The sequence below is a fragment of the Stenella coeruleoalba genome (genome assembly GCF_951394435.1).
Source record: "Stenella coeruleoalba genome assembly, chromosome: 2".
Classification (NCBI taxonomy): domain Eukaryota; kingdom Metazoa; phylum Chordata; class Mammalia; order Artiodactyla; family Delphinidae; genus Stenella; species Stenella coeruleoalba.
This window is the reverse complement of record NC_137147.1, coordinates 625,810-651,899: the sequence shown is the minus strand read 5'-3', so window position 1 is coordinate 651,899 and position 26,090 is coordinate 625,810. Positions and strand designations below refer to the sequence as shown.

The following is a 26,090-nucleotide window of genomic DNA, read 5'->3' as shown; positions in this document are numbered from 1 at the left end:
CTGACGTCACCTCTGGCCACGAGGGGGTGTTGAGGCTACAGTGGCCAAAGCTGCTGGGCTACAGAGGAAAGGCGCTGAAGGAGAGACAGGGATGCTGAGAAGAGCGGGGCCCAGGGCCGGAGCCTGCAGCCTGGGCCGCACTACAGCCCACCTTTCTGGAGGTGACCAGCGTGGTCAGGTTCCTGTCAACAAGAGCAGAAGCAGAACGGTTGCCCGAGGTGCCGTAGCTGCTCTGTAGCAGAGCTAGGTACCCCAGGTCTTACTCACCAGATAGACCTAGTCCTGCAGTGGATGAGTGGATGGATGGATGAGTGAGTGAGTGGGGGCGTGGGTGCGTGCGTGGAAGGAAGGATGGGAAGATGGATGGGTGGATGGTGGGTGAGTGGATGGGTGGGTGGGTAGGTGGATGGGTGGGTAGGTGGATGGATGGGTGGTAGATGGGTAGGTGGACGGGTGAATAGGTAGATGGGTGCTTAGGTAGGTAGGTGGGTGGGTGGGTGAATGGATGGGGGGCACAGTTCTGCTGACTTCATTCTGTAGCAGTATCAGGGGTCACATCAGGGCACCCCAACAGGACAAAAAAGGAAAAACATTTCAAAAGGCGAATACTGAAAAGCATCCTGGGAGCTGAACTGACACAGGAAACGAAACCCAAGGCCAGGGGGCTGCTTGGGGTCCCGGGTGGGCCCCAGGCTCCCCTCTTGGCCCACGAGTGCCCGCCCACTACACTCAGGTCTGTCCTGGCATCAAACGTGGGGCTGGAAGGCCTCTGTCTCTGAGAAATTCCCGTGCCTGCGGGGCTGCTCCCAGCGCTCACGCGTCAGCGCCCGAAGCCTGCGCTGCTCCCTCCTCCGGATCTGTTTTCTGCATCCCAGCGGGAGGCAGTGACAGGCTCTCCGCAGGCTCACTGTGGCCCAAGCACGGTGCCGTGGGTGCGCGCTCTCTGCGGGTCAGTCTCAGGCCTGCGCGAGGGCCACCGTGGGTGTATGCTGGAGGGGGCCGGGTGCGGTGAACGGACCGGACCCTCGGGTAAGGCCACGCAGGACACCCGCCAGACCAGGACAGCCGGGACTGTGCCCACCTGCCCCAGGCTGGAGCACAAGGCAGAAAGCCCTGGGCAGGAGCCAGCTCTGGGGGCGAGAGAGCTTCCCTCTTTTCCATCAGGGGAGGGGTCCTCATGCCTGAGTGTGCCACAGAAGGGCTGACCCAGTGGCCAAGCCATAGATCCCTGGCCAAAGCCAGGCCTCCCGCTTCAGCGACTTGGGGAGGCCCAGGGTTCTGCCTGCTCCCCGCCCCCGATGGTAAGGGCTGGGGGCACAGGGCACCGGAGGCCCCGCTCGACACTGCTCTCCCAGCTGGGTCACCCTCCCCAGCCCAGCCTGAAGGCTGGAAAGTCACTCCCCACCTTCCCCCCCTGCACTTCTCCATCCGCTGGATCCACAGACACACCCACTGACCACAGCCGGCTGCAGCCAGGAGCCAGGTTGGGGAAGCAGTGAGTCAGCGACTGGTGTCACCCCCAGAGGTGCCCACTGCCGGGATCCAGGAGGGCAAGGAGGGGCCTGAAATCCAGCTCGGGGAGGATAGGAAGGCTTCCAGGAGGAAGCCACACCTGCTCCACGGGAGGGTCGAGGAGAGGGGCCGGGAGCCAGTAGGGGCGCTGGCCAGCCCTCCAGGCAGAGGCAGGCCCGGCCCTTAGAGAAAGGACTGGCGCATTCCAAGAACAGCAGAGTCCCGGCAGCGTCCCGTCAGGGAGCGGCCTCCACATTCACACGTCCCCTGGCTGGAGGGTGTCCGGGAGCCAGCGCACCCTCCTTGGCGGCTCACCTGGGCGTGCCCAGCCCTCAGGGGCCCTCGTTCCACACCGGCCTGTTGCCAGAAGCTGCTCCCTCACTGGGGCCGAGCCAAGGAGACTTCAGGCGCTGTACACGCTGCTCTTATCCCCAGCCGACAGGGGCAGGCTGGGGGCCGAGGGGTATGGTTGGCCCCAGGGAGAAGCGGGAGCAAGGTTGTGGAGCCGCCTGGACCTGGCGCTGCGCCCTCTGCCCTGAACGGCCCATCATGAGCCCTCTCCACCCACACTACCCCCACCATGGTCCAGACACTGCAGGTCTCGGGAGAGATTTGGCAGGACAAAACCACAGTGGAGACACTTCACCACGTGTGCTCATCTCACCTGGTTACCTTTAGGCGTAACTGTCAGTCTGTTTTACAAATGGGGGAGCAGTGGAGCCCAGGGAGGGGGCGGACAGTGAGGGCTGAGGTGGGGAGACCACTTCCAGATGTTTCCCAGGACGCCCCCACCCCTTCCCCGCTCTGTGTGTCTCACTCCCCAGCGCCACCCCGGCCCACGAACAGCGAAACTGGCAGGGCCGGGAACCTGTCGAGCCGCGGCGGAGGCGGCCCGGGTATTTATAGCCGCGGGGAGATTCCCTCTGCGCCCCGGCCCAACTGGCAAGAGCGGGCGGGGCCTCTCCCGGCGCCCCCCCCCCGCAGACTCCGCCCCGGCCGACGCCCGCTCCCCACGTGGCCGCCGGCGGGCGGGGCTGGGCGGTGCCTCTTCTTCCTCCCGCGCGCCCAGCGGTGCCGGAGCCCTAGCTGTGCGGAGCCCCGCAGTGGGCCGGCAGTCCGCGGCTCCTGACTCGACGCGGACCGAGCACTGGCCTAATATACCCACTCTCCGCCGCCGTCCCCTCCCGGTAAGTCGGCTACCTCTGGGCCGGCCAGGAGCCGCGGGGAAACTGAGTCCGGGCCATGGGGGCGCTTGGGGTCGGGGAGTGGGGTTGGGGGAGCGGCGTGTGCGCCCGGGGTGGCGCCCAGCAGCCCCGCGCCCAGGGCGGCGGGATCCCGGCTCCCAGGCGGGGACCCTGCGGCGCCCCGGCCCCGACGGTTCGCGCCCCACCCCGGACTGCCGGCCCCGGTGCGGAGACGCCGCCCGAGCGCGCGCTGCCCTCGAGTGGTGGGGCCGAGGGTCGGCCGGGCCTCTGCCCTGTCCGGTGCCGGCAGAATTTACCCGCCTCGCGGCTGCTACATCCTGACCATGAATCAGCCACAGTTGGGGAAATAAACTTCAACTTCAAGTGGCACCACAAGGCATGCGGCGGCCTGCGGCCCCGCCTGGGCTGCTGGGTCTGTAGCGGCCTGGATGCAGGTGGGCGCACACGGGGCCCTGGCACCCCCATAGGCAGGCCTTGGGGGAGCGAGCCCCCGTCACTACTCCGGGTTCCTCCAGGATGGGGCTGGTAGTCTGGCCCCGTGCTGCTCCGGTCCCACTCCTGGGCCCCTTTCCTGGGGAGGAACCTGGGAGGGACCGTAGCCTCAGGAGGGAATCCGCGCTTCCACCAACACTGGCTGCTCCTGGGGAGGCACGTAGGGAGACTTGACTGTCTGGCCTCCTGAGCCTCTGTGACCCAGGCCCCAGGCTGCATGGTGGCCGGCCTCAGTTGTGACCGCAGCTTTAGTGCCCCACCCCAGCTGGACACACACACCAGGAGTCAGGGCACCTAAGGTGGCCATGACCCCGCTGCAGCTGGGAATCAGGAACGAGGCCAGAGGTCAGGCACACCCACGAAGGAGCTGGAGTTGCGAAGTCCCCTCCCCACCAGCCCCGCCCCCTTCTCCCTCTGGCAGTGGGAACCGACCAGGACTCTGGCCTTCTCTGGGCCTCAGTCTCCCCACCTGCACCCTGAGGGTGGGGACAGTTGCTCAGGCGTGAACCTCCTCTGTCGCCCAGCGGTGAAGGAGTTGGGGACCCAGAACAAAGCCCCAGACCCCGTCATGGTGCTTCCCAGGGTGGCGGGCTCTGGGCAGGGCGCGCTGCGGCCCTCTTGTAGCAGCTGTGGGTGGGCGTCTGGTTCCAGGTCTGGAGTCTGAGACTCCACACTGTCCCCACTCCTCTCCAGGCCGGCATCAACCTTCTGCTCAAAGGGCCAGGTTGGTGCGGTAGACCCGTCCCGACCGCTGCCCAGGCCCACCCTCCCGTCTCTTCCACAAGAGTTCCTGGCCCCCAGCTCGGGGCTGACAGGTCATCGGGGCAGGTGGGCAGGCGGAGGGGGCACTGCCGGGGGGCGTGAACCCAGGTGACCAGGTGGGGCTGCCCCTCCCGTGACCCATCCAGGCCGCAAGTCCTTTGAGGCTCCGCTCATCGGCGGCAAAGAGTTAACCGTCAGGTGGGGGCCCCCGCTTTGTGGAGGTGCTGACAGGCTGTCGGAGCTAATTGCATACACCTCACATTTGGGACCTGGAAGCTGTACCCTGAATAGATTCCATTGGCCTTTCGTCAAAGTGCAGTTGTTTTCCAGGTTGGAAAAGTTAGTGGTTTGTGGAACCGCAGGAGGGATGGATGGTAACTGGCTGATGATGGGCCGCCGCCCTGGGTGCAGGTGTGACCAGCTGGCCTGGCCTGGACCCTGGCGGGGGGCTTTCCCTGAAGTGAGCTCGAGCCCCTGGCTTGTGAGGGCACCCAGAGGAGGAACCCCGAGGCGAGGTCCCCCCACGGTCTGAGGGTCTGTGGGCTGAATGAAGGAAGGAGAGGAGGGCCGAGTGAACCAGCCTGCCGCGTTCCCACCGTGATCTCTGACCCTCACGCCGTCCTGGGTAAGGGTGGGTCTTGCGATTCTTGTCTGTTTCACGGGGAAGAGGAGACTGAGACACGGGGTGGTTCGGGGACAGAACCAGTGCTGTGCTCCTGGCAAGAGATGTCCGTGAAGCCCCCGCTGTGTGTGTCAGGCTCATGCTCCCCTCGCCGCTGTGGTGGCCGGAGCGTGGCATCCACCACGCTGGGCGTGCGGGACGTGCTGCCCCGGGGGCCGGGGGAGAACTGGCCGGCCCCCGGGGAGCACTTGGAGGCCAGGGCTGTCCCCCTGCCCCTTATCACCGCCGCAGTTCCCACAGGAAGAGCAAGCACATGGGTGCAGCAGCCTCTGGGTTCCAGGCCTGATGCCCTAGGAGTTAGGAGAGTTTTGTCCTGGCCAAGCAGCGCCCCCTGCCCCTGGCCCCCAATGCGGGGAGGGGGTGCCGGCCCACCCTCAGGGCACCCACCTGTGTGAGTGCAGAGCAGAGCAGCCAACGCGGATGGACAGCTGCCCTGGAGCCCGGGAGCCGCCGGCCCATCAGGGCGGTGGACCCTCCTGGCAGTGGCCGGGGGCGGGAGGGGCGGAAGCAGTCGCAGGTGGGTGACTGACGAAAAGGCCCCTCTCCCTGGGCTGTCCGAAGCAGAAGGGCAAGGGCCAAGGCCGCTTTTTTCTTCCGCCTGCCCGGGCTGCCCGCCCCATCGTTCTTCTTCTGCCTGCCCGGCCTGCCCACCCCATCGTTCTTCTTCTGCCTGCCCGGCCGGCCCCGTCACAGCCCTCTGCCCCAATGCAGCTTTCCCAGCGGCACCTCCCGGGTGCCCTGGGCAGCGGCCGCTGCTCACAGGCTGCCAGAGCGTCCTCAGCCCCCCCCATCCTGTGAGCTGGGCCCAGTGGGAAGGGAGGGGGAGGGCAGGCTGGAGGACCACCGGCTCCCAGGAGGTTGTGCCCGGGCCCACCCGCTCGGGAAGGTGGAGGCCTCCCTGGTAAGGGGTGCAAGGCCAGCGCTGCTGGAGGCCGGCTGGCCGGGGCCATGGAGCGAAGCCCCGCCTGGGTGGGAGGCGCACGCCTGGGGAGGTGGAGGCTGTTTCTGCTTCCTGTTTTGCAGGTGGCGCCGCCGAGGCCTAGCATCGAAGGGGAGCGCTGCGGCTAGAGGGTGCAGTGGGCCGGCTAGAGGGTGCAGTGGGCCGGGGGCGAGGGGCGGGGCCGCGTCACAGCCCTGGGCGTGGCTTCCCCGCGTTTCCTCTGAGACCCCGCTCGGCTGTGAGCAGAGGCCGGCCCCAGCCCCCGCTGTGCCACGCAGTGCTGGTTCCCCCACTCCACGCGCGTCACGCCGTCCCCGCAGACCCAGCGGGTGGGGCAGGGGCTTCTCCATCCCTGAGCTTGACCTTGGTCCTCGCCAGGTGCTGGTGGATGTGGGCGTGAGTGCCAGCATGGGCCCTGCCCAGCTGGGTGAGAGGGCCTCAGTCTCCCCGTCCGGCCTGGTCCCGGTCCTCTGGGGCCCTGGGATGTGGCCTCGGTGTGCAGCCTGCCTCTCCCACCATCCGTGTCCCCGAGCCCGTGTCCCCATTTTTGCTCCAAGTATGTACAGCTCGGCACTGCCGCCTGCGCGCCGCAGCCGGGAAACCGACATCTGCTCTTCACCCAGCCGCGGGGTGGGGAGGGGGTGCTGCCCGTCCCCCTTCCCGGCCTGGCTCCGCCGCCCCACGTGCACAGGCGTGAGTGGCCTGAGAACGCCAGCCCCGTGTGCCCAGATCGGATGCTGCCCGCTTTGGGGACATCCATGGCCCCTGCCTGGTGTTTCCAGGCTATCGACGCAGGGGCCGGGCCAGGCCGTGCAGCTGGAGGCAGAGCCGTCGGTGCCGCCTGTGGCAGGGGGCAGAGCGATGGGAGGGACGGCCGGGACGAAGGCCCAGGGGTAGGACCTGGGAGGTCGCCTCCGAGAGGAGTAGGGGAGCCGCCTGGGAGGGGCCTTACTGGCCAGGCAGGCCCGGCGCCTGTGCAAACCGTACTGGCCCAGCCGACCCACGGTCCCTGGACAACATTCTGGCCATTTTGCAGACGAGAAAACCAAGTCCAGGATGGGCCTGGCCCCTCGGTGCCCGGCAGGGAACAGCACACAGCGTCTTGTGCCCGATGCCCAGGGTCCCACTTGCCCGGTAGGGCCGGGCTCCTGGCACGGGCTCTCGGGGGTGGGTGGCCCAGGGTCCCACTTGCCCGGTAGGGCCGGGCTCCTGGCACGGGCTCTCGGGGGTGGGTGGCCCAGGGTCCCACTTGCCCGGTAGGGCCGGGCTCCTGGCACGGGCTCTCGGGGGTGGGTGGCCCAGGGTCCCACTTGCCCGGTAGGGCTGGGCTCCTGGCACGGGCTCTCGGGGGTGGGTGGCCCAGGGATGCTGAGCGGGACTGGAGAAGGGGCACGCGCCGTTCCAGCTCAGTGTCGGCCACAGCAGCCTGGCCGAGGTGACGTCACGCACAGTGGACTGATAGGCAGCGGGGCACAGCGCTTCCTGGCAGTTACGGGCCCGCTTTGCAGGTGACATCCGTGGATCTGTCGGCAGACTGGGGCGGGGAGGTGGCACCAACATGCTCGTCCCTGTGTGAGGACAGAATCCAGGGCCCAGCAGGTCCTGTGTGTTGCCCAAGGGACACGGCCAGTCAGCAGCAGAGCCTGGTCTCAGCTAGAACTTGAGCTGTCCCCTGCCCCCAGGCCCTGGCTGCAGCCCGTGGCAGTGCCAGGCTGTGCAGGCTGGGCCCCTCCCTGCCAGTCTGCTGCTTTGTTCTCCCTACTCTGGGCAGGCAGCCTGGAATGGGGACGTAGGACAGGCGGGGGTGGGTGGGTGGGGGCCCCCTGGGGCAGGCAGTGGGTGGCCTTCATGTCCCACGCCAAGACCCTGAGGCCTAGACAAGCACAGGGCTATCAGGGCCTGAAGCTGGCCTACCCCTTCCCTTCCCTGGACACCAAGGGTCCTCCTCCCTGCTGGGAGAGGCCTTTCCTGAGGGCAGCAGGGGGCCGGGGGGAGGGACACGGGGCTTCCTGGAGGAGGCTGCTCTGAGCTCTGTCTGGTCTTGGGGGAGAGAACCCATGCAGAGGAGACGCTGGTGGCGAGCCTGAGGTCTGCGTGCGGCCCAGCGGAGCCCTGCAGGTGGAAGCTGTGGCCAGACGCCGCCTTGCCACCCGCGGGGCCACCAGATTCCTCGCCCTCGCTCACTCCCTGACCGCAGGTCTGCACCCATCACTTCCCTCAAGTGTTCGTTGTCAGAGCTGACTCACCGCCAGAAGGCGGCAGTGGCCTCTGTCACCGTTGGCCCCTGAGCCGGTCCCCTCCCTCCCGGCCTGGGATCCCCCAGAACCTGGACCAGAGCCCTGAGACTGGCAGAGGTGGCCAGGCCCTCTGGGCGCTCCCCATTGGCTCTGCCTGTGTGCAGCTGGGGAGGCCGAGGCCCAGAGACCAGGTGACAGCAAGAGGCGAGGACAGACCCGGTTCCTGTGAGCCTTCAGGGCAGTTGGAAGCAAAAGCCTGGCTTCCTGGTGTGGGTACCTCCACCCTTCCTGTCCTCTCCCTGCATCCGAGCTGGCTCATCCCCAGGGAATAGGGCTCCCAGATCACCCCCAGCCCCTTACCAGAAGCCCAGACACCCACAAGGCCCAGCTCAGGGCTGCACTGCAGGGACCCTCCTCCCAGTGAGCCCAGGTAGGGCGGCACCACCTGCCCCAGCTCCGGCTGCTTTTCCTGTTCACCCGAGTCAGTTCCCTGCTCCAGGACCCTCCCTGTGTGGCTCCCACCAGCTTCTGCTCCTAACAAGGAGGGTGTGAGCCTGCCACGTCGGTCATGACTCCAACCTGGTCCAGATCCCTGGGCACGGTGGGCCACCCGGGCCCCCGGCCCTTCTGCACTAACTAACCGTACAGAAGACCCAGCTCCCAGGTCCATCCCTTCACCCCTGGTGCCCCGAGCTGGGGGCGGGCCTGCTCGAAGCCCAGCTCCCTCTGTGAGATGCTGCTGGTCTCTTTCTGTCATTTTGCTTGCTCTGTCCCTTTCTAATCATGAAAATGACCATATTCACCGTGGATGCATCATCTCTTAGCGTTTGGCACGTGTCTCGTGCGACACGTCACATTTCACGTGGCTGGAATCCCACACAGTGCGCCTGGCACCCTGGTTGTCACCTCTGGGTTTTAATTTGGTGCTGCCGCGAATGTCTTGGCGCCCACCCACCTCCCAGCGGGCCCCTCTGTCCCGCTGCTGGATGCAGTGAGGGCTCCGGAGGCAGGGGCCTCACACCCCATCCTGGAGACGGCAGGTGGGGCGGGCAGGAGGGCTCCTTGGACGGGAGACGGGCCAGGGACCCATGAGGACCCTGCGCACTCCACGCCCAGGTACGGGCAGGCGATGGGTGGACGCGCAGTTCCTTCCCGGGGGCCCACTGTGCACAGGACCCCCTACCGGGGATGAGCCCACGGGAGGTGACCCACACAGTTGAGTTGAGGCACCCTGAGGGCTCGGGGCCTGGTGAAGATGACACAGGAGCCGAGATTCTGGAAAGGAGGGGTAATGGGGTCACAGCAGGGCAGCCTCAGCTCCCCCTCCTACCCAGCAGGGCCCGGGCTGCCCCTGAGCTCCAGGAGCTGCCAGGAATGTAATCCAAGAGTTGCCAGGCAGTGGAAAAATTTGGGTTCTTGTAGGAGCTAAAAATACAGTGTGGCAGCCCCTGCCTTCCAGTTCCGGAACCCCCCTCCTGCCGTTTTACGCCCACCCCGGGGGAAGACGAGCTAACTCTTTGCACCCGCCCCCGCCCTCGCTGGCTCTGGGCCCAGAAGCACCCCAGCCCGTTTGCTGATGCTGGCAGGGCTACCCCAAAGCTGTCTCCCCAGCCTCAGGCAGCCAGTCCCCCTCACCGGCACCTTCCTTAGCCCTGGCCCCCGCTCCGGCCCCAGAGCCCCTCCTCCGCCAGCCCTTGCAGGGACTGAGGAACAGAAGGCCTCACCCACCTCCACAAGGTGCCAAGTGCTTACCCCGAGTCTGGGCTTCCCCACCCTACCATGCTGCTCAAAGTCCAGTGGATCCGTGCAGGGCCTCCCAGCAGCCGTGCCCAGGACACAGCTCAGCGCCCAGTGCCTGCCTGGACCAGCTCGCCCTCTCTGGCTCAGTTTCTCCATCTGCAGGGGCTGGTCTGGGAGGCCAGCTTTGACCCTGCCCCCGCCGTAGGCACGCACTCAGGTTGATGACCGCCAGGCAGGGGCGGTGGCTTCCCGAGAGTGCCCCGCTACCCAGGCATGAGGGTGCCCAGGTGGAGGTACCAGGCTGGCCGGGTGCAGGAGGAGGGCCAGACGGGCGTCTGACGAAGTGGCATCTGTGTGGGCTGGGCGAGTGCCCATGAGCAGGACACCCGGATCGGTGGGCTGACCCTGGGAAAGCTCAGAGGGAGACCCTACCTTCTGGAGCCCCCGTCCGAAGGGGAAGGCATGACCCGGTCCAAGTGGAAACTCCACGTTAATGGAAGGAAAAAGGTGAACGTTAAGGATCAGCCGGCAGCATCCCACTGACGTCAGCCTCAGGGTCTCTCTGCAAAGGGTCACTGCCCCTGTAGCTTCGGTGCAGGGGTGGGGCGGACTGCTTGGAGGACAGAGGGGGGTGCTTCAGTCGCCAAGGGACGGGGGCTGGCCTGAGCCACTTGAACTTGAACCCCTGGGAGCCCCAGGTGGTCGTGCTCTTCTTAAGCCTGCCGCGCTGGCTGCATAAAACGGTCTGCCCTTCCAAATTCCCGTGCTGGCCCTGCTCTGGGCAGGCTGGCCACACCCCTCATCTGGGGGGGACCCCCCCCGCAGAACTGGGAACACGTTCCTGAGCTTGGGGCCCCGCCCTGACTAGACTACACTGGCTTGGTCCCCGTGGCCCCGCCAGGTCTTGGCGCCTGGACTGGCTGCGCGGTGGGCCAGGGCTGAGCGGGGCCCGAGGGCAGAGAGGCAGGCATCCACGGACAGGACGACAAGAGCCGGGAGAGCCTGCGCGCTCGCTCTGCCCACCGGGTGCAGCCCTCTGAGACACTTCACAGATGGAGAACAGAGGGGCAGAGCAACTTCCCTGGGCGCACAGCCGGTGAGCCCAGGAAGGAGGCAGCAGCCTTCCACCACGCTCCCTCCCACGCAGCGTCCCGGGTGTTGTCAGGAAGGGCCGTCCCCACAGCCTGTGCTCCTGAGGGCAGTAAAGGTTGATTTCCTCCGGTGCTCGCTTTGGAAGCGCTCAGCCACCGCCCGGACGGGAACAGGCAAAGGCCGTTTATTCCAGGCTGCTGCGGCCAGGGAGTCGTCTGCTGGCTGGTTACTACAGACCTAGAATGTTCCATACACACATAGCCATCTACATGCGTGTTATATAATATATGTTAATACGTTAAAATATCTTCTGTGTACAGAAAGCTTCTTTACAGGAAAAAGGGGGCCTCGGTCGTGATGGGGGCTGCGGGACTGGGAAGCTGGACGGCCCATAAGACACGGGGTGTCCACATGATGGCTGGGGGCACGTCCGGTTTTCTCCGGTTGGTCCTCAGTCAGAAGCGAGAACAAAGACCATGGACGCCGTGGGTTACGGATCAAGTCCCGGCCGTGGGGGGTGTCACAGGGCGGCTGTAGGGCTTCCTGGGCTGTCGCTAGAGATGGAGGTCTGACTTCCTGCAGGTCTGGCGCGGAGGGAGCTGCTTCCTGGGCTGGTTCCTGTGATGGTGGCTGGGTGTCGCGGGCTGGTGGCTGCAGCTGTGGCTCAGAGTTCCGTGTTTATATATGGTCTGGTCGTGGTCCATTTATGTATGCAGTCTTTATCCTGAAAAGCAGTTGGAACATTTCTAGGAGGATGTCCTTGGCCCAGGGCCTGACAGCCCTGGACGATGTTGGGCACCCTGGTGGGCATCACAGAGGGAGAGAAGCCGCCCCACCTAAGCCTCTGGGTCACTAGCTGAGCTTGCTCTCCCAGCTGGATGCCCTGTGCTCACTGGGCCGTGGCCAGCCGAGCCCTACGCACCGTCGCTGCCCCACGCGGCGCCTGGGGCAGAGCTCGGTGCCAGGGCACGTGGCGTAGGATCCTTCGTGGGCAGGTGGCGGGCAGGGCTGGTCCCCTGCCTTGCTTCCGCTCCCGCAGACCCAGGGCTCCCGTGGGGGGCGTCTTTCAGGACAGCAAGCCTGTGGGCCCGGGGATTGGGTGTGCACTGGGAGGACGGGGCAGCACCGGGAAGGGTGGCTCTGGTGACATGGGCTGCCTCTGCTTCCAGGGACCCCTGGGGCTCTTGGCTGGCGAGGACACTGGGAGGCCAGAGCGCTGGCCTGGGAGAGTTCGCGCTCTGTCCACTCAGCCTGTGCCAGGCAGCCAGGGACTCGGGCCAGTGGAGGCGGGGCGGGAAGGGAGGGTGGGTTCTGGGTCCTCCTTAAGCAGCAGCACCCGCGGCGGGCGGCAGTGTGTGCGGAGGTCCGTCTGCCGCGCTCTCCGTGTGCTGGTGGGAGCGGCCCCCTCCCCTCCACCGAGAGGCTGCCTGGGAGGGATCGGGGCCACAGCTGGTACCGGGCAGCTCCGTGGTCAGCAGTGATGAGAAGCCAGGAGAGTGTGAGGGGCAGCCGGTGGCAAGGCCCAGAATCGATGGGCCGAGGCAGCCGGAAGGTCCTGAGAATCTGGGTGAGTGCCTGGGGGTCTGAGGCGGCCGGGCCTGGGAGGGTGCAGTCACGGGGCGGGCCCCGGCTTTTCCAGCCGGCCTGGCCCAGCACAGGACCCAGGCCGTGGGGGCCCCTGGGGGAGAGCTGAGGGGCACCCCACAGGCCCCTCGCCTCCCACCCCTCAGGATGCTGCCAGCAGCCCGGCGCTGGTGCAGATGAGGGAACAGGCTCGGCCAGGGGCTGCTGGGAGCGTCAGAGCTAGGGGCACTTGGGGGTCAGCCCCCTCTCCCCCCGGCCAGGCTGCTTCCTGGAAGGACCCCGTGGGTCCCGCAGGGCAGGTGGGCAGGGGGAGGATGAAGGGTGGGGGGAGGGTGCTGGACTCCTGGTGCGGACCCCCTGCAGACAGAGGAGGGGCGAGGAGGCCCAAGACCCTCACCCAGGCGGAGGGGGAGCAGGACCTCCGAGAGAGACAGCAGCGAGCGCTGGGGCCGCGAGCCCCGCCGGGGACAGGCCCCTGGGCTCCTGGCCCCATTCAGCCTGTCTCCTGTGACCTCAGGTGGCCCCGCGGGTCTCCCCTCTAAGCTACCAGGGCCAGCAGCCCTTTGGGTGACGCTGCACTGGACATCCAGCATCTCGAGGGCCTCAGGCCGCCCTCCGGGGTCCAACCTCAGCTCTGCCATTTCCATCTCTGGGGCCGTGGGCACGTGATCTGGTTCTCCTGGGTGCCGCCTCCGTGTCCGCTCCTGTGAAGTGGGGGCGTACTGTGCCCGCCTGCCGGGTGATGGAGGCCAAGGGTCGGGGTGGGCAGTGCTGGCACCAGGCCCTGGGCATGAGGCACAGTGGTGTTGCCGTGCCCTGCCCCTGAGGCCTCCCTCCACGCTGCCCTTCTCACACGCTAAATATAAGACCCAAGCCATACATGGTCGCAGAAGAGCCTGGACTGCCCCTGATCTCTGGGGGCCAGCCCCAGGGTCTGTGGTTGGGGACAGCGTCACAGCCCAGGGCCCCAGGGAGGGGCCTCGGTGGCTGTAGTGACCTGTCCCGCTGTTCCGTTTGGGGAAGGGCACGTCTGGGGGTCGTTCTGGGCTGGGCCACCCCTCGGCCGCCGGGGGATGTTCTCTGGGCTGCGATCATACCTCCTGCAGTTGCATCCGGGTCAGTCTCCGAGAGCCACAGGCCTGGGGGACGCCGGTCTTCCACTGCACGCAGACTGACAGAGTGAGGCCCACAGAAACTGGGGCCTGGCAGGGCTGCTCCCCACAGGGCCCTGGCCTTGCCCCGAATTGGGTGGGCGGCGGACATGACCCTCGAGTCAGCCCCCCTCCCCAGGCACATTCCCGATGCTGTGGGCAGGCTAGAAATGACCAGGGTCTGGAATTGTCCCCGCCCACCCTATTGTCCCCATCTGATTCTGTCCACTGGGCAGGGGAAGCACCCTGGGGGCCAGATAAGGGAGCCCCGGAGACCCCATTTTTGCTGCCTGATCACCGCTGGGTCAGTGGTATTCCTGCCAGTGTAGCCTTCTGGGGTCCTGGTGCCTTCAGTGAGGACAGCGGTGCTGCCTCCTTGGTTGCCGTGATGATCGAGACCGGGATGGGTGTAAGCAGAGCCTGGCACAGGGGAAGCCCGTGGGCAGTGGCAGCCCTGGTAGGATGAGGGTTTGCCAGTAGTGTGTCCCCCGGGCAGGCCTGGGCATCAGCAAGGAACGCAATGAGTCCCAGTTGGCAGGTAGAGGCCTGGAGCAGGGGACGTTGCCTCCACTGACCAGCCAGGGGCCAAGCTGGGCTGTGGCTCTCCTCCGGGCCTGGGGCCGCTCTCCGGGCTGACACCCCTCTCCTCTGGCCCCGCAGTTCAGCAAGATGTCGGTGAAGGAGGGCGCGCAGCGCAAGTGGGCAGCGCTGAAGGAGAAGCTGGGGCCTCAGGACTCGGACCCCACGGAGGCCAACCTGGAGAGCGCTGAGCCCGAGCTGTGCATCCGGCTGCTGCAGGTGCCCTCCGTGGTCAACTACTCGGGGCTGCGCAAGCGGCTGGAGAGCAGCGACGGGGGCTGGATGGTGCAGTTCCTGGAGCAGAGCGGCCTGGACCTCCTGCTCGAGGCCCTGGCGCGCCTGTCGGGCCGTGGTGTGGCCCGCATCGCCGACGCCCTGCTGCAGCTCACCTGCATCAGCTGCGTGCGCGCCGTCATGAACTCCCAGGAGGGCATCCAGTACATCCTCAGCAACCAGGCCTACGTGCGCCAGCTCTCCCAGGGTGAGGCTTCGGGCTGGGGAAGGCGGTGGGAGGGCTGGGGCACAGGAAGAAAGAGCTTGGCCCGGCAGCCAGGGAGGACTTCCTGGAGGAGGAACCAGTTTCCCATCTTCCCAAGTCTGAAGCCTCCAGGTCCCCTTGGAGCCGTGATCCTCTGCCAGCTGTACCTAGTCGCCCCCTCTGTTCTGTGCCTTTGCCCTGCTTGTCCACCTAGCCCTGTGCTAGTTTGGGCCCTGCCCCCTCCCCGGTCTCTGGCCTCCGGGCCCCTGTCCACACTGTGGCAGCTGGAGTCACCTGGGTCAGAAACACACGTCCACCTGAGGGGCCCGCTTCCACTCTGCCGGGCTCCGAGCTCCTCGGCCTCAGCCCTTCAGGTCTGCGGCCCCTGCCAACGGCGTTGTCCTCCACCGCCACCCCCCTCCCCGCCCCCATCCCTGCTCTGGCCACCTGGGGCTTCTCCTTCCCCAGCCGCCGGTCTCCCCGTCTCCACCCCCTGCTCAGGCTGCTGTGCCCTCGTGTCCTGCCCGCCCTTCAAGTTCTGGCTCACTGTCACCTCTTTCAGGAAGTCTCCCCGGACTGCAGCCAACTCAGTCCTTGGGAGAGACCGCAAGTGGCCCTTGGTGGACAGTGGTCACTGCGTGCTCTTTGCCTACCAGGCTGTGCTGCTCCCACGATGCTCGGGGCTCCGGGCCGGGCAGGGCCTGTGTGGGCGAGCGAACCAGAGACCACCCGGCCCAGGCCCGGCTGTTGCTGTCTGTAGAGTCCTTTGTGCCTCAGTCGCAGCAGGGCCAGCCGAGAGGCACCCCCAAAACTTTCCCAGCTCCGGGAATGCAGTGGGAGGCAGGGGTACATGGGGACACGCAGGCATCGCGGGCTGTGTCTGCTGTAAACACAGTTGGTCTAAGTTTGGAGAAAACACGGGCTCAGCCCTGGGAGGGCTGCCAATGTTGGCCTTGGGCCCGGAGCCCACAGGGGCCCCCTTAGACCTGAGGGCCAGCGGGAGTCGACCCCGGGTGACTGGGGCCGTGCCTGCCTCCACACCCCTCCCCGTGGTCCCGGGGACGGTCAGTGCGTCTGCAGAGGCCAGCGCCTGCTGTGGGCGGCGGGCTGATACAGGGCACCCCGGCCTCCGCCAGCCAGGCACTTGGCAGCTAAAGTGTGGGAGCCCGGGCTGGGGTCGGTGGGCACGGGTGGGGGCAGGGCGGGAGGAGGGAAGCCCGGGCTGGGGTCGGTGGGCACGGGTGGGGGCAGGGCGGGAGGAGAAGCCCGGGCTGGGGTCGGTGGGCACAGGTGGGGGCAGGGCGGGAGGAGGGAAGCCCGGGCTGGGGTCGGTGGGCACGGGTGGGGGCAGGGCGGGAGGAGGGAAGCCCGGGCTGGGGTCGGTGGGCACGGGTGGGGGCAGGGCGGGAGGAGGGAAGCCCGGGCTGGGGTCGGTGGGCACGGGTGGGGGCAGGGCGGGAGGAGGGAAGCCCGGGCTGGGGTCGGTGGGCACGGGTGGGGGCAGGGCGGGAGGAGGGAAGCCCGGGCTGGGGTCGGTGGGCACGGGTGGGGGCAGGGCGGGAGGAGGGAAGCCCGGGCTGGGGTCGGTGGGCACGGGTGGGGGCAGGGCGGGAGGAGGGAAGCCCGGGCTGGGGTCAGTGGGCCCCTCTGAGAGGCCCCCTGCCTTTGGCAGCTCTGGACACGTCCAACGTGATGGTCAAGAAGCAGGTGCTGGAGCTGCTGGCGGCCCTGTGCGTCTACTCGCCCGAGGGCCACGCCCTGACCCTGGACGCCCTGGACCATTACAAGGTGAGCGGTGGGTGGCTGGCGCCTGGGTGGGGCCTGGGGGCACGCTGACCCCGTCCACCCTGCAGACGGTGTGCAGTCAGCAGTACCGCTTCAGCGTCATCATGAACGAGCTCTCGGACAGCGACAACGTGCCCTACGTGGCCACCCTGCTCAGCGTGGTCAACGCCATCATCCTGGGCCCCGAGGACGTCCGTGCCCGCGCCCAGCTGCGCAGCGAGTTCATCGGTAGCCCTGCCCGGACCCCCGCCACTGGGGCCCTGGCCGCCCAGCCCGCGCTGCCCCTTCTGGGGAGACGCCCCGTGCCCTCCACTCCAGGGCCCCAGAGGCAGGCTCTGCGTGGGCCCGGGAATCCTCCTGCCCCCACCTGCTCCCTTCGGTGGACCGAGGGCCCCGGGACCCCTGGACATTAGCCCTGGAGGGCTCTCTGTGCAAGGCTGCCGGGCAGTGGAGGGAGGCGGGTCCTCTGACGTCCAGTTCCAGCCCTGCTGGCTGTGCCAGGGACCGTTTACTGGGGACCACTGTGCGTCCAGTGTGGTCTCCCCCGAGAGCCCCATATCCCCAGTGTCCCGAGGGAATGGGCGGGGTGCTTTGGCTGGTAGGAGTGAGCCCAGGGAAAGGGTGGAGATGCAGGTGTCAAAGATGCGGGTGACCCAAGGGTGGGCTGCCCGAGCAGCAGCCTCTGAGACTTACCGCACCCGTCCGTTCCCAGGGCTGCAGCTGCTGGACGTTCTAATGCGGCTGCGGTGAGTCCCCACTCTGCTCCCCAGAACCAGGCCCCCCTTCCCCCTGGGTCCCAAGCAGCGCGTCCAGATGGGCAGGGAGGGGGCTTCCTGGAGTGGCCCCAGCAGGCCCACCGCTCCTGGGGCCAGGTCCCAGGGAGAACCCAGCTGGCCATTCCTAGCGCTGCTGGACAGGCCATTAAGCAGAACTTCCCACCCAGGGGCTTGGGAGCTGCGCCGAGAGACTAAGTTACCAGGTACGGTACAGGACGCCCAGTTAAATTGGATCGTAGGTAGACAACAGATCGCTCTGTCAGTATAAGTACGTCCCACATGTCGCACGGATATACTTGTGCTAAATATCGTTCAGTATTTACTTAAAATCCAAATTTAAACGGACATCTAGAAACCCGTGTAGCTGAGAAGCCCATCCCAGGCCTTGCCAGGACCACGCTCCAGGGTGGGGCCTCCACCCCCAGGGAGGTGGGCAGGGGGCCACCCCAGCAGTAGGAGCCCCAGCTGGTGCGACTGGGGCTACGCCGGCCTCCGCCAGAGGTCTGCCGGGCGCTGAGGGGGCGGCTCGTTGCCCAGGCTGAGGACGGGCCTGTGCTGAGCTCGGTGAACGCACAGCACCCCGCTCAGGCCAGAGCCCCACGCCTGCTCGCAGAGGCCGGGGGGACGCCTCGGGGGCAGCCTTGGTGCCGCCCTCCAGCACCCAGAGGAGGGCCTGCCCCCCCTTCCGTGCCCCCCGCGGCACGGCCCCTCCGTCTGTCCCTGCGAGTGTGAGAACTCGCGCTTCCTGTCCCGAGGGGCGCGGCGCTGACCGGGGAGGCCGGCTGCCCCTGGCTGCGGCGGCCACCTGCAGGCCTCGGGCCCTGCTCAGGGCTGTGTGCGCGCCTGTCGGGGGCAGGGAGGCTGGGGGAGCAGCCGCTGAGTCCGCCCGCCCCCTCCCACCCTCCCGCCGCAGAGACCTGGAGGACGAGGACCTGGGCATCCAGCTGGAGGCCTTCAGGGAGGCCAAGGCCGAGGACGAAGAGGAGCTGCTGCGGGTCTTCGGGGGCGTCGACGTCAGCAGCCACCAGGAGGTCTTCGCCTCCCTCTTCCACAAGGTGGGCCGGGCGGGCAGCCCCTCCCGGGACTGTCTGGGGGAGGGGCCGGGGGGCCCAGGGCTGGAAGGGGCCTCCTGTCCTGTGCTGGCCATACCCTGCCCTGCTGGGGCCGGCGGGAGCCACATCCAGAGCTGAGAGGCCTGGGGGGCTGGAGAGAGGCAGAGGCTGGAGTCCGCTGCCTGGGGCCGGGTCTGGGCTGTCTCCGGCCAGAGCCAGGGCCACAGGACCCAGGAGGACAGGCTGGCTGCGCTGTCCTGGGCCCAGCCCACCGGCCACCGTGAGGGGTACCGAGGGGACTTCGGGACCAGCGAGTCGGGGTGCTGGGTTCTGGTCCAGCTCAGCCGCTCCCTTCACGGAACCCAGCAGCTCTCAGCCAGGGGCCAGCGTCCCCGGGGGCATCCAGAAACATCTGGAGACATCTGGGGTTGTTGTCACAACTGAGCACGGGTGCGACTGGCTTCGAGTGGGGGGAGACCAGGATGCTGCACATCCCACAGGGCACAGACCGCCCCCCGACGCTGACCTGACCCCAGGTGTCACCGGCGTGCCCGTCAGGGAGCCCTGACTCAGGCACATCGCCAGGGCCCCCGTGGGGCCTAGAGGGGTGACAGGGTGGACGCTCCTGGGGAGGCGATGGCTGTGACCCGCACTCCTTGCCCACCCCGTCCAGGTGAGCTGCTCCCCGGTGTCCGCCCACCTGCTGTCTGTGCTGCAGGGCCTCCTGCATCTGGAGCCCACCCTCCGCTCCAGCCAGCTGCTCTGGGAGGCCCTGGAGAGCCTGGTGAACCGGGCCGTGCTCCTGGCCAGTGACAGTGAGTGGGTGGGATGGGGTGTGGGCAGGGGCCCCGTGCCTGTAGCCCCCGCCCGCGTCCCCCTCCCTGACCCCAGCCTGGTGGGCACACTGGGTTCTTAGCCTGTGGGGGGAGGGGGCCAGCCTCGGCCCTTAACCCGCCTCTGCCCGAGGGAGGGGGCTGCACCTTTCCGGATGCCCCCCACCCTGACCTGGATGTTCCCACCCCAGCCCAGGAGTGCACCCTGGAGGAGATGGTCGAGCGGCTCCTGTCCATCAAGGGGCGGCCCCGCCCTCACTCCCTGGACAAGGCCCACAAGGGTGTCCAGGTCAACCTCAGCCAGAGCCGAAGGGGCAGCTCCCCCCAAAACACCGGCGCCCCGACAGTGGGTGTCGGGGGCCAGCAGCCAGCGGCAGCCCTCGCCGGCCTGCACGTTGCCAGCGTCCAGGGCGAGAGTGGCAGGACGGCGCCACAGCCCACAGCCCCGGAGCAGCTGGAGCCCACCCCGCCCCCAGCTGCACCCCCCCTCCCTGGCACCGCAACCTGTCCCCCGCCCCCGCCCCCCCCACCTCCTCCACCCCCGCCCCTGCCGAGCCTGGGGGCCGCGTTTCCCTCACCCCCACCTCCCCCACTGCCTGGCCCTAGTGGGACCATACCCCCCCCGCCTCCACCCCCAGGCCTGGGGTGCCCACCCCCGCCCCCGCCCCTGCCGGGCACCTCCGGGCCCCCTGCAGCGGGCGGCATGGAGGAGATCACCGTGGCGCACAGCCTGGGCTCCGCCTGGGTCCCCAGCCACCGGCGGGTGCAGCCCCCCACCCTGCGCATGAAGAAGCTGAATTGGCAGAAGCTGCCGTCCAGCGTGGCCCGAGGTGAGTCCACGCCCCCAGGGGGCTCCCCTCTGAGGGCAGGGGCTCGGCCGCCATGGGGCGCAGCCGGGGCAGGGGCAGGTCAGGGGTCCCAGCGTGGCCCGAGGTGAGTCCACGCCCCCAGGCGGCTCCCCTCTGAGGGCAGGGGCTCGGCCGCCATGGGGGGCAGCCGGGGCAGGGGCAGGTCAGGGGTCACCTCTGAGGCCCCTCTCCTCGCACAGCTGCAGGCCAGCATGTGTCTCTGATGCCGCCCAGGGGCTGAGTGCTGATGGCTCAGAGGAGGTCAAGGCCGAGGCTGGCTAGAGGCCAGGTCACCTGCCAGCCTGGACGCAATCCCCCCCCACCCAGTGCAGCCACGCCCACGTATGTGGCGTGGCAGCAGCTGGAGGGCGTCCTTTGCAGGCATTTATTAAGCGCCCGCTGTATGCTTGCCCTGGGCTGGGCCCCAGGCAGGGCATCCCTGCCAGCCCTCCAAGGCCCGGGCCACCTGCACCCCAGACTCCCGGGGTAGGTGTGAGCCTGACTGGCGGCCCCTTGCCCGCAGAGCGCAGCTCTATGTGGGCGTCACTGAGCAGCCCGGACACTGAGATGGTGGAGCCTGACTTCTCCACCATCGAGCGGCTCTTCTCCTTCCCCGTGGCCAAGCCCAAGGAACAAGCAGTGGCCCCAGCCAGGAAGGAGCCCAAGGAGGTAGGGAGGGGCCAGGGCTTAGACAGGGCTCCGTGGCTGCCCTCCAGGTACTGATGGGTCAGGGATGTTTTTCAGATCACTTTTCTGGACTCCAAGAAGAGCCTGAACCTCAACATCTTCCTGAAGCAGTTTAGATGGTGAGCTGCGAGGATCTGAGAGCAGCTGGTGTCGCAGAGCCGGCCCCTCCCGCCAAGCCCCAGTCAGACTCCCAGGCCCCGCCTGACCCGGCCCCGCATCTTGGGCTCAGCAGTGCCCTCTGCAGGCCACCCTGGGAAGTTCACATGCCATCCCTGGGGCTAGAGACAGCGCGGGTAATAGCCACAGAGGACCCCAGCTGGGGGCTCTGAAGACCACTAGGCCAGACTCCCTGGGGAAAATGAGACCCAGAGAGTGGTGGGGACCCTTTAAGCCACAGACAGGCGGTGGCCAAGCCAGGCCGAGGACGTGGCCCAGCCTCCCAGCCCTTGAGTCCTTCCCTGCAGCAGGTGTTCCGCCCGGGAGCTCACTGGGTACCGCTGAGCCAGCCCACCTGTGTCCTGAGCAGCCCCCTGGAAGGAGGAGGAAGAGGGCGCTCTGGCAGATGGGGAGTGTTCCATTCAGCCGCCAGCGTCATTACTGTGTGACCCCGGGCAGGTGGCTTGCCTTCTCTGTGCCCCGCAGCCCTGGCCCCTGCGACCTCCTAGGTGTGGGAGGCAACCTGGGCATGACCAGCAGAGGTGTCGTGGGCCAAGGGCCGTCCCAGGCTGGCAGGGTCCCGAGGAGGCCAAGAGGGGTGCCTCGTGTGACCACCCCCGTCCTCTCACCCCTCCAGCTCCAACGAGGAGGTCACCGCTATGATCCGGGCTGGGGACACCACCAAGTTTGACGTGGAGGTTCTCAAGCAGCTCCGCAAGCTCCTTCCCGAGAAGCACGAGGTGAGTGGACCCAAGAGGTGTGTGTCAGGGGGGCCCAAGGGGCCTGCAGCTCCACCCAGAGCTGTGCCCGGTGAGCGGGCACCTCAGCGAGCCGCCGCAGGTCTCCTGGGTGAGCACGCGGGGGCCTCCTGTTGCAGGTTGAACACCTGCGCTCCTTCACAGAGGATCGAGCCAGGCTGGCCAGCGCCGACCAGTTCTACCTACTCCTGCTGGACATCCCCTGGTGAGCTCGGCGGCCCTGCACCCGAGGGCCTGCCCACGGGTGGGAGCTGGGCCCAGACCCAGAGGACAGAGCAAGGCTGTGTAGACGCGACCCAGGGTTCCACAAAGAGCAGTCCCTAGCCGCGGGGCCCTCCAAGGGGACCCTGTGGGCCGGGGCCTCCCTCCCGGCCGGCGACGGCATTGGGGGTGGGCAGCGGGCAGGGCTGTGTGGCCTCCAGCAGGCAGGCCCAGGCCCCCCCGTGTGACCCCCGGGAAGGCCCCTGTTCTAGGAGCGAGGGGTGCCCCGCGGGGGAGCGCCTGCCCTTATCTTCGGCAGCCTGGGGCTTGTCCAGAGCGCCCTTCCCGGGCCTGCGCCAGGCCCGGGAAGCTGCATGCTGAACAGGGCCAGGCCGTGGGACCACCCCCCACCAGCGCTGCCGAGAGGACCCTGCGGGCCCAGGGCGGGTGGGTGGAGGCCCCCAGGCCCTGAGCCCCCGCCCTGCCGCCCCAGCTACCAGCTCCGGGTCGAGTGCATGCTGCTGTGCGAGGGCACGGCCGTCGTGCTGGACATGGTGCGGCCCAAGGCCCAGCTACTGCTCGCCGCCTGCGAGGGTGAGTGGGCACCCGGCTGGGGGCGGGCAGGCCCTGGGGGTGCCAACCTTCCCCTCCCTGTAGACCACCGCCCCGTCTTGAAGCCTGAGCCGTGCACGCATTCACGCATGCCCACGCCGACACACGTACACGCACACACACGCACACCGCTTTCCTTGAGCGAGGAGTCCCCAGCCAGCGGGCAGGGACACGGACGGGCCTGACCACCGAGGCATGGCTCGGTTCCGCTGGGGTTGCACGCCGGGTGGGGATGTCCCCTGTCGTCTTGGCCACAGACTGAGAGCCAGGGTGGCTGCAGGTGGCAGAGGTTCCCCTCTGTCCTCGCCCCCAGAACGGGCAGTGGTCACCTACCCCCGGGGGCGTGAGGCTCAGTGAGCGCCCATGTCGCTCCTGCTTCCGGAGCCTCCAGGCTTGCTTTCAGTCACGTTTCCGCTGCCCTGCCCGCTCCCTCGTGCCCTGGAGCCTAGCGGGGAGGTGGGGTGCGTGGGGTGCGGGGAGGCAGTGAAGGGACGCCATCCTGCAGGCCTGCTCGCCAGCCACCGGCTGCCCGTCTTCTGCCTGCTGATCCTGAAAATCGGGAACTTCCTCAACTACGTGAGTGGGCAGCACGCAGCCCGCCCTTGCTCCCTGATCCCCACCTGGCCCCGGGCCCAGGCCGAGAGGCTCACTTCCCGCCCTCGCAGGGCAGCCACACCGGGGACGCGGACGGCTTCAAGATGAGCGCGCTGCTGAAACTCACAGAGACCAAGGCCCAGCAGGGCCGCGTCACGCTGCTGCACCACGTGCTGGAGGTGTCCGCGGCCTGGGGGGCCTTCGGGATGGCGCCCACGCCCCGCTCTGCCCGCAGCCCCTCGGGGCTCCCATCTGAGCCCCCGGTCTCCCCTTCACACCACTGCACCCCCCGCAGTCCTCACCCACTCCAACTGGCCACCGTCCCTCCCCAGACCCCAAGGAGAGCAAAACCGGCAGAATCCGGCCAGGCCCGAGGGAAGGCCTTGGAGGCCCAGGGTGCCGAGGGCTTCCGAGGGCCGTGAACCACAGCTGCTGAGGGTGGGGAGTTGCAGGGTGGCCTCAGCGGGTCTCACCGGACACGTCGTGTTGCAGGAGGTGGAGGAGAGCCACCCAGACCTCCTGCAGCTGCCCCAGGACCTGGAGCCGCCCTCCCGAGCGGCAGGGTAGGTACCTCCTGCCCTGCCCCCCACTGCCCGCTCCCCAGCCAGTGGGGCGGCTGGACTAGGCTGGGTCGCACGTTGCGGCACCACCCCGGCCCCCCAGGATCTGCTGCCTGATAGACACTCTCACCCTGGGCAAGACCTCGCGTCCGCCGTGGCCTGTGCCCGTGTGACCTAGAGGAAGAAACCGAGGCCTAGGATGTTGGGGGGCGACCTGACTACGGTCACGCCAGGGGCTGGTCTAACATGACCTCTTCACAAGGTTAACCTTCAAGATGAGGCCATGCCACCCCACTGTACAAGGAGGGAAACTGAGGCCTGGGGAAGCAGGGCCGGGTCCATGGGGTCACATAGCCCAGGTGCAGCTCTGGGAGGGCAGCCCAGGCCATCCACCTGCAGGGTCCACACTCCCAGCACAGGCCCTGCCCGGCACCGTGCCACCGTGGAAGGTCCTCTTGTCGCGGGGCTGCTGCGCCTTGTGGAGGGTCAGGCGAGGACAGGCTGATCCGTGGGGGTTACTGTCCTGACGCCACAGACGCAGCACCTTGTAGGCTGGGCGCTTCATCCCAACCCACTTAGGCCATCTGAAGGCTCTGACGTGTTTCTGGCGGCCAGTGGCTGTGCAATCTGGGGTCCCACTGTCCCAGTGAATGTGCAGTCCGAGGGTCCCACTGTCCCTGAGGCTGTGCAGTCCGAGGGTCCCACTGTCCCTGAGGCTGTGCAGTCTGGGGTCCCCGCTGTCCCTGAGGGTGTGCAGTCGGGGGGTCCCCGCTGTCCCTGAGGCTGTGCAGTCCGGGGGTCCCCACTGTCCCTGAGGCTGTGCAGTCCGGGGGTCCCCGCTGTCCCTGAGGCTGTGCAGTCCGGGGGTCCCCGCTGTCCCTGAGGCTGTGCAGTCCGGGGGTCCCCGCTGTCCCTGAGGCTGTGCAGTCCGGGGGTCCCCGCTGTCCCTGAGGCTGTGCAGTCGGGGGGTCCCCGCTGTCCCTGAGGCTGTGCAGTCGGGGGTCCCCGCTGTCCCTGAGGGTGTGCAGTCGGGGGTCCCTGCTGTCCCTGAGGGTGTGCAGTCGGGGGGTCCCCCCTGTCCCTAAGGGTGAGCAGTCCAGGGGTCCCCCGCTGTCCCAGCAAGCCTGGACACCAGCCGTCCCCTGACTTTAACGGCCCTCTGGCTCCTTCAGGATAAACCTTGAGATCATCCAGTCGGAGTGCAGCAGTAACCTGAAGAAGCTTCTGGAGATGGAACGGAAGGTGTCTTCCTCCATCCCGGAGGTTCAGGAGCAGTACTCCCAACGCCTCCAGGCAGGTGCTGGGTGGGTGGGGCCCTGGGCGGGGGGCAGGTGAGCGTGGGGAGGAGAGAGCCAGAGTAAGAGACCCCCCTCCGGGAGGGCAGCCCCCTATTCCTGGTCCCTGATCCTGCGGCCGCAGTGCTCAGACCCTCGGTCCTGCTCAGAGACCACAACGCCGGCAGGGCCTGTGCCGGTGGCCATCCTCCTGCGGCCATGGGCCCCACCGCGCCCTCCCTGGGGCTCCAGCCTGGGCATCTCCCTATGACAGCAGGTGGTGCCCTGCGTGGGCCCCCTCAGGGCCATGACCCTGTCCCTGTGCCCCCAGGCCGGCATCACGGCCTCCCAGGAGGTGGAGGAGGTGTTCCAGGCCATCAGGCAGAAGCAGCTGGAGCTGGCCACCTACCTGTGTGAGGATGCCCAGCAGCTGTCCCTGGAGGACACGCTCAGCACCATGAAGGCCTTCCGGGACCTCTTCATCCGCGCCCTGAAGGTGGGCCCCCGCCATTGCCGGGTAGGGCGGGCGGAATGGGGGTGATGGGGGGCCGGGCTCACGGGCCGCATCTGTCCCGCAGGAGAACAGGGACCGGAAGGAGCGGGCGGCCAGGGCTGAGAGGAGGAAGCAGCTGGCGGAGGAAGACGAGGCCCGCGGGCTGCGGGGTGAGGGCGGGAAGCCTGGTGAGGCTGTGCCAAAGGCAGTGGGGGGGGGGGCGGGCCTGGGCCATGGCCACTCCTCCTTCCTTGGAAGTCTTGCAGCACTACATCCCCTCCTCTGGGGCGATTCCGCGGGTGGGCTCCAGGGACCCTCTGAGCCGCGTCTCTGGGCTTCTCAGTCAGGCAGGGAGGCGGGAAGCAGGAGGAGGTGTGTGTCATCGACGCCTTGCTGGCTGACATCAGGAAGGGCTTCCAGCTGCGCAAGACGGCCCGTGGCCGAGGGGACACGGCCGCAGACCCCCCGAGGAACAAGGCACCTGGTGAGACCCTCCCCCGCCTCCCTGTCACCACTTGCTTCCCGCCACCCCCGTGCTATGCCATCCTTGCAGCCCGGGGCCTCCCTTCCTCCAAGAAGCTCTCCTTGATTTCACAGGAGAGCCCACTCCTCTCCCCTGCTGCCCTGAGATAAGGGCCAGCTCACCCCCACAATGCTTCCGCGTGTGTCTGCTGCAAGAGGGCTCCCCGGCTGGTGTGACGGCCACCCGTCCAGCCCCCAGGCCGGCAGAGGAGTCGGGCCAATGGGCCCTCTGACAGATGCCCTGGGGCTCAGAGGGGCTCTGTGGTGGTGGAGGAGGCAGGCATGAGGCCCTGGGGTGGGACTCTCCACTCCTGAGAAGGCTGCCTTGGGCTCCTTGGGGACTCTGGGGGCAGGGGTGGCGACGTGCCATCGTCTCGGGGCCCAGCGTCCCCGCCCCCGACCATGGACAGACCATGGACATCAAGGCCTGGGCCTGCCCTGTGGGAACCCACACTCGGCCACCAGGAAAAGCTTCCCGGGGGGGG

General features: G+C 67.8%; 1 protein-coding gene across 4 annotated transcripts in view; it reads left to right on the top strand.

Moving 5' to 3' along the window:
• The first annotated feature begins 2,580 nt into the window (after positions 1-2,580).
• Positions 2,581-26,090, top strand: part of INF2 (inverted formin 2) — a 28,506-nt gene continuing 4,996 nt past the window's right edge. For 2 of the 4 annotated variants that reach the window (XM_079912555.1, XM_079912553.1), the window contains exons 1-20: positions 12,031-12,229; positions 14,058-14,457; positions 16,127-16,242; positions 16,308-16,467; positions 16,952-16,985; positions 17,929-18,070; positions 18,741-18,882; positions 19,092-19,730; positions 20,272-20,417; positions 20,493-20,554; positions 21,229-21,331; positions 21,469-21,554; positions 22,044-22,144; positions 22,668-22,738; positions 22,828-22,935; positions 23,249-23,319; positions 24,489-24,609; positions 24,922-25,086; positions 25,169-25,253; positions 25,427-25,567. In XM_079912555.1, coding sequence (XP_079768681.1) covers positions 12,143-12,229; positions 14,058-14,457; positions 16,127-16,242; positions 16,308-16,467; positions 16,952-16,985; positions 17,929-18,070; positions 18,741-18,882; positions 19,092-19,730; positions 20,272-20,417; positions 20,493-20,554; positions 21,229-21,331; positions 21,469-21,554; positions 22,044-22,144; positions 22,668-22,738; positions 22,828-22,935; positions 23,249-23,319; positions 24,489-24,609; positions 24,922-25,086; positions 25,169-25,253; positions 25,427-25,567 — 2,980 coding nt within the window. In that variant the 5' untranslated portion in view covers positions 12,031-12,142. Of the gene's footprint in view, positions 2,700-12,030; positions 12,230-14,057; positions 14,458-16,126; positions 16,243-16,307; positions 16,468-16,951; positions 16,986-17,928; positions 18,071-18,740; positions 18,883-19,091; positions 19,731-20,271; positions 20,418-20,492; positions 20,555-21,228; positions 21,332-21,468; positions 21,555-22,043; positions 22,145-22,667; positions 22,739-22,827; positions 22,936-23,248; positions 23,320-24,488; positions 24,610-24,921; positions 25,087-25,168; positions 25,254-25,426; positions 25,568-26,090 lie in introns of those variants that run through there. The other 2 variants (XM_079912556.1, XM_079912554.1) reach the window with 2 other exon arrangements.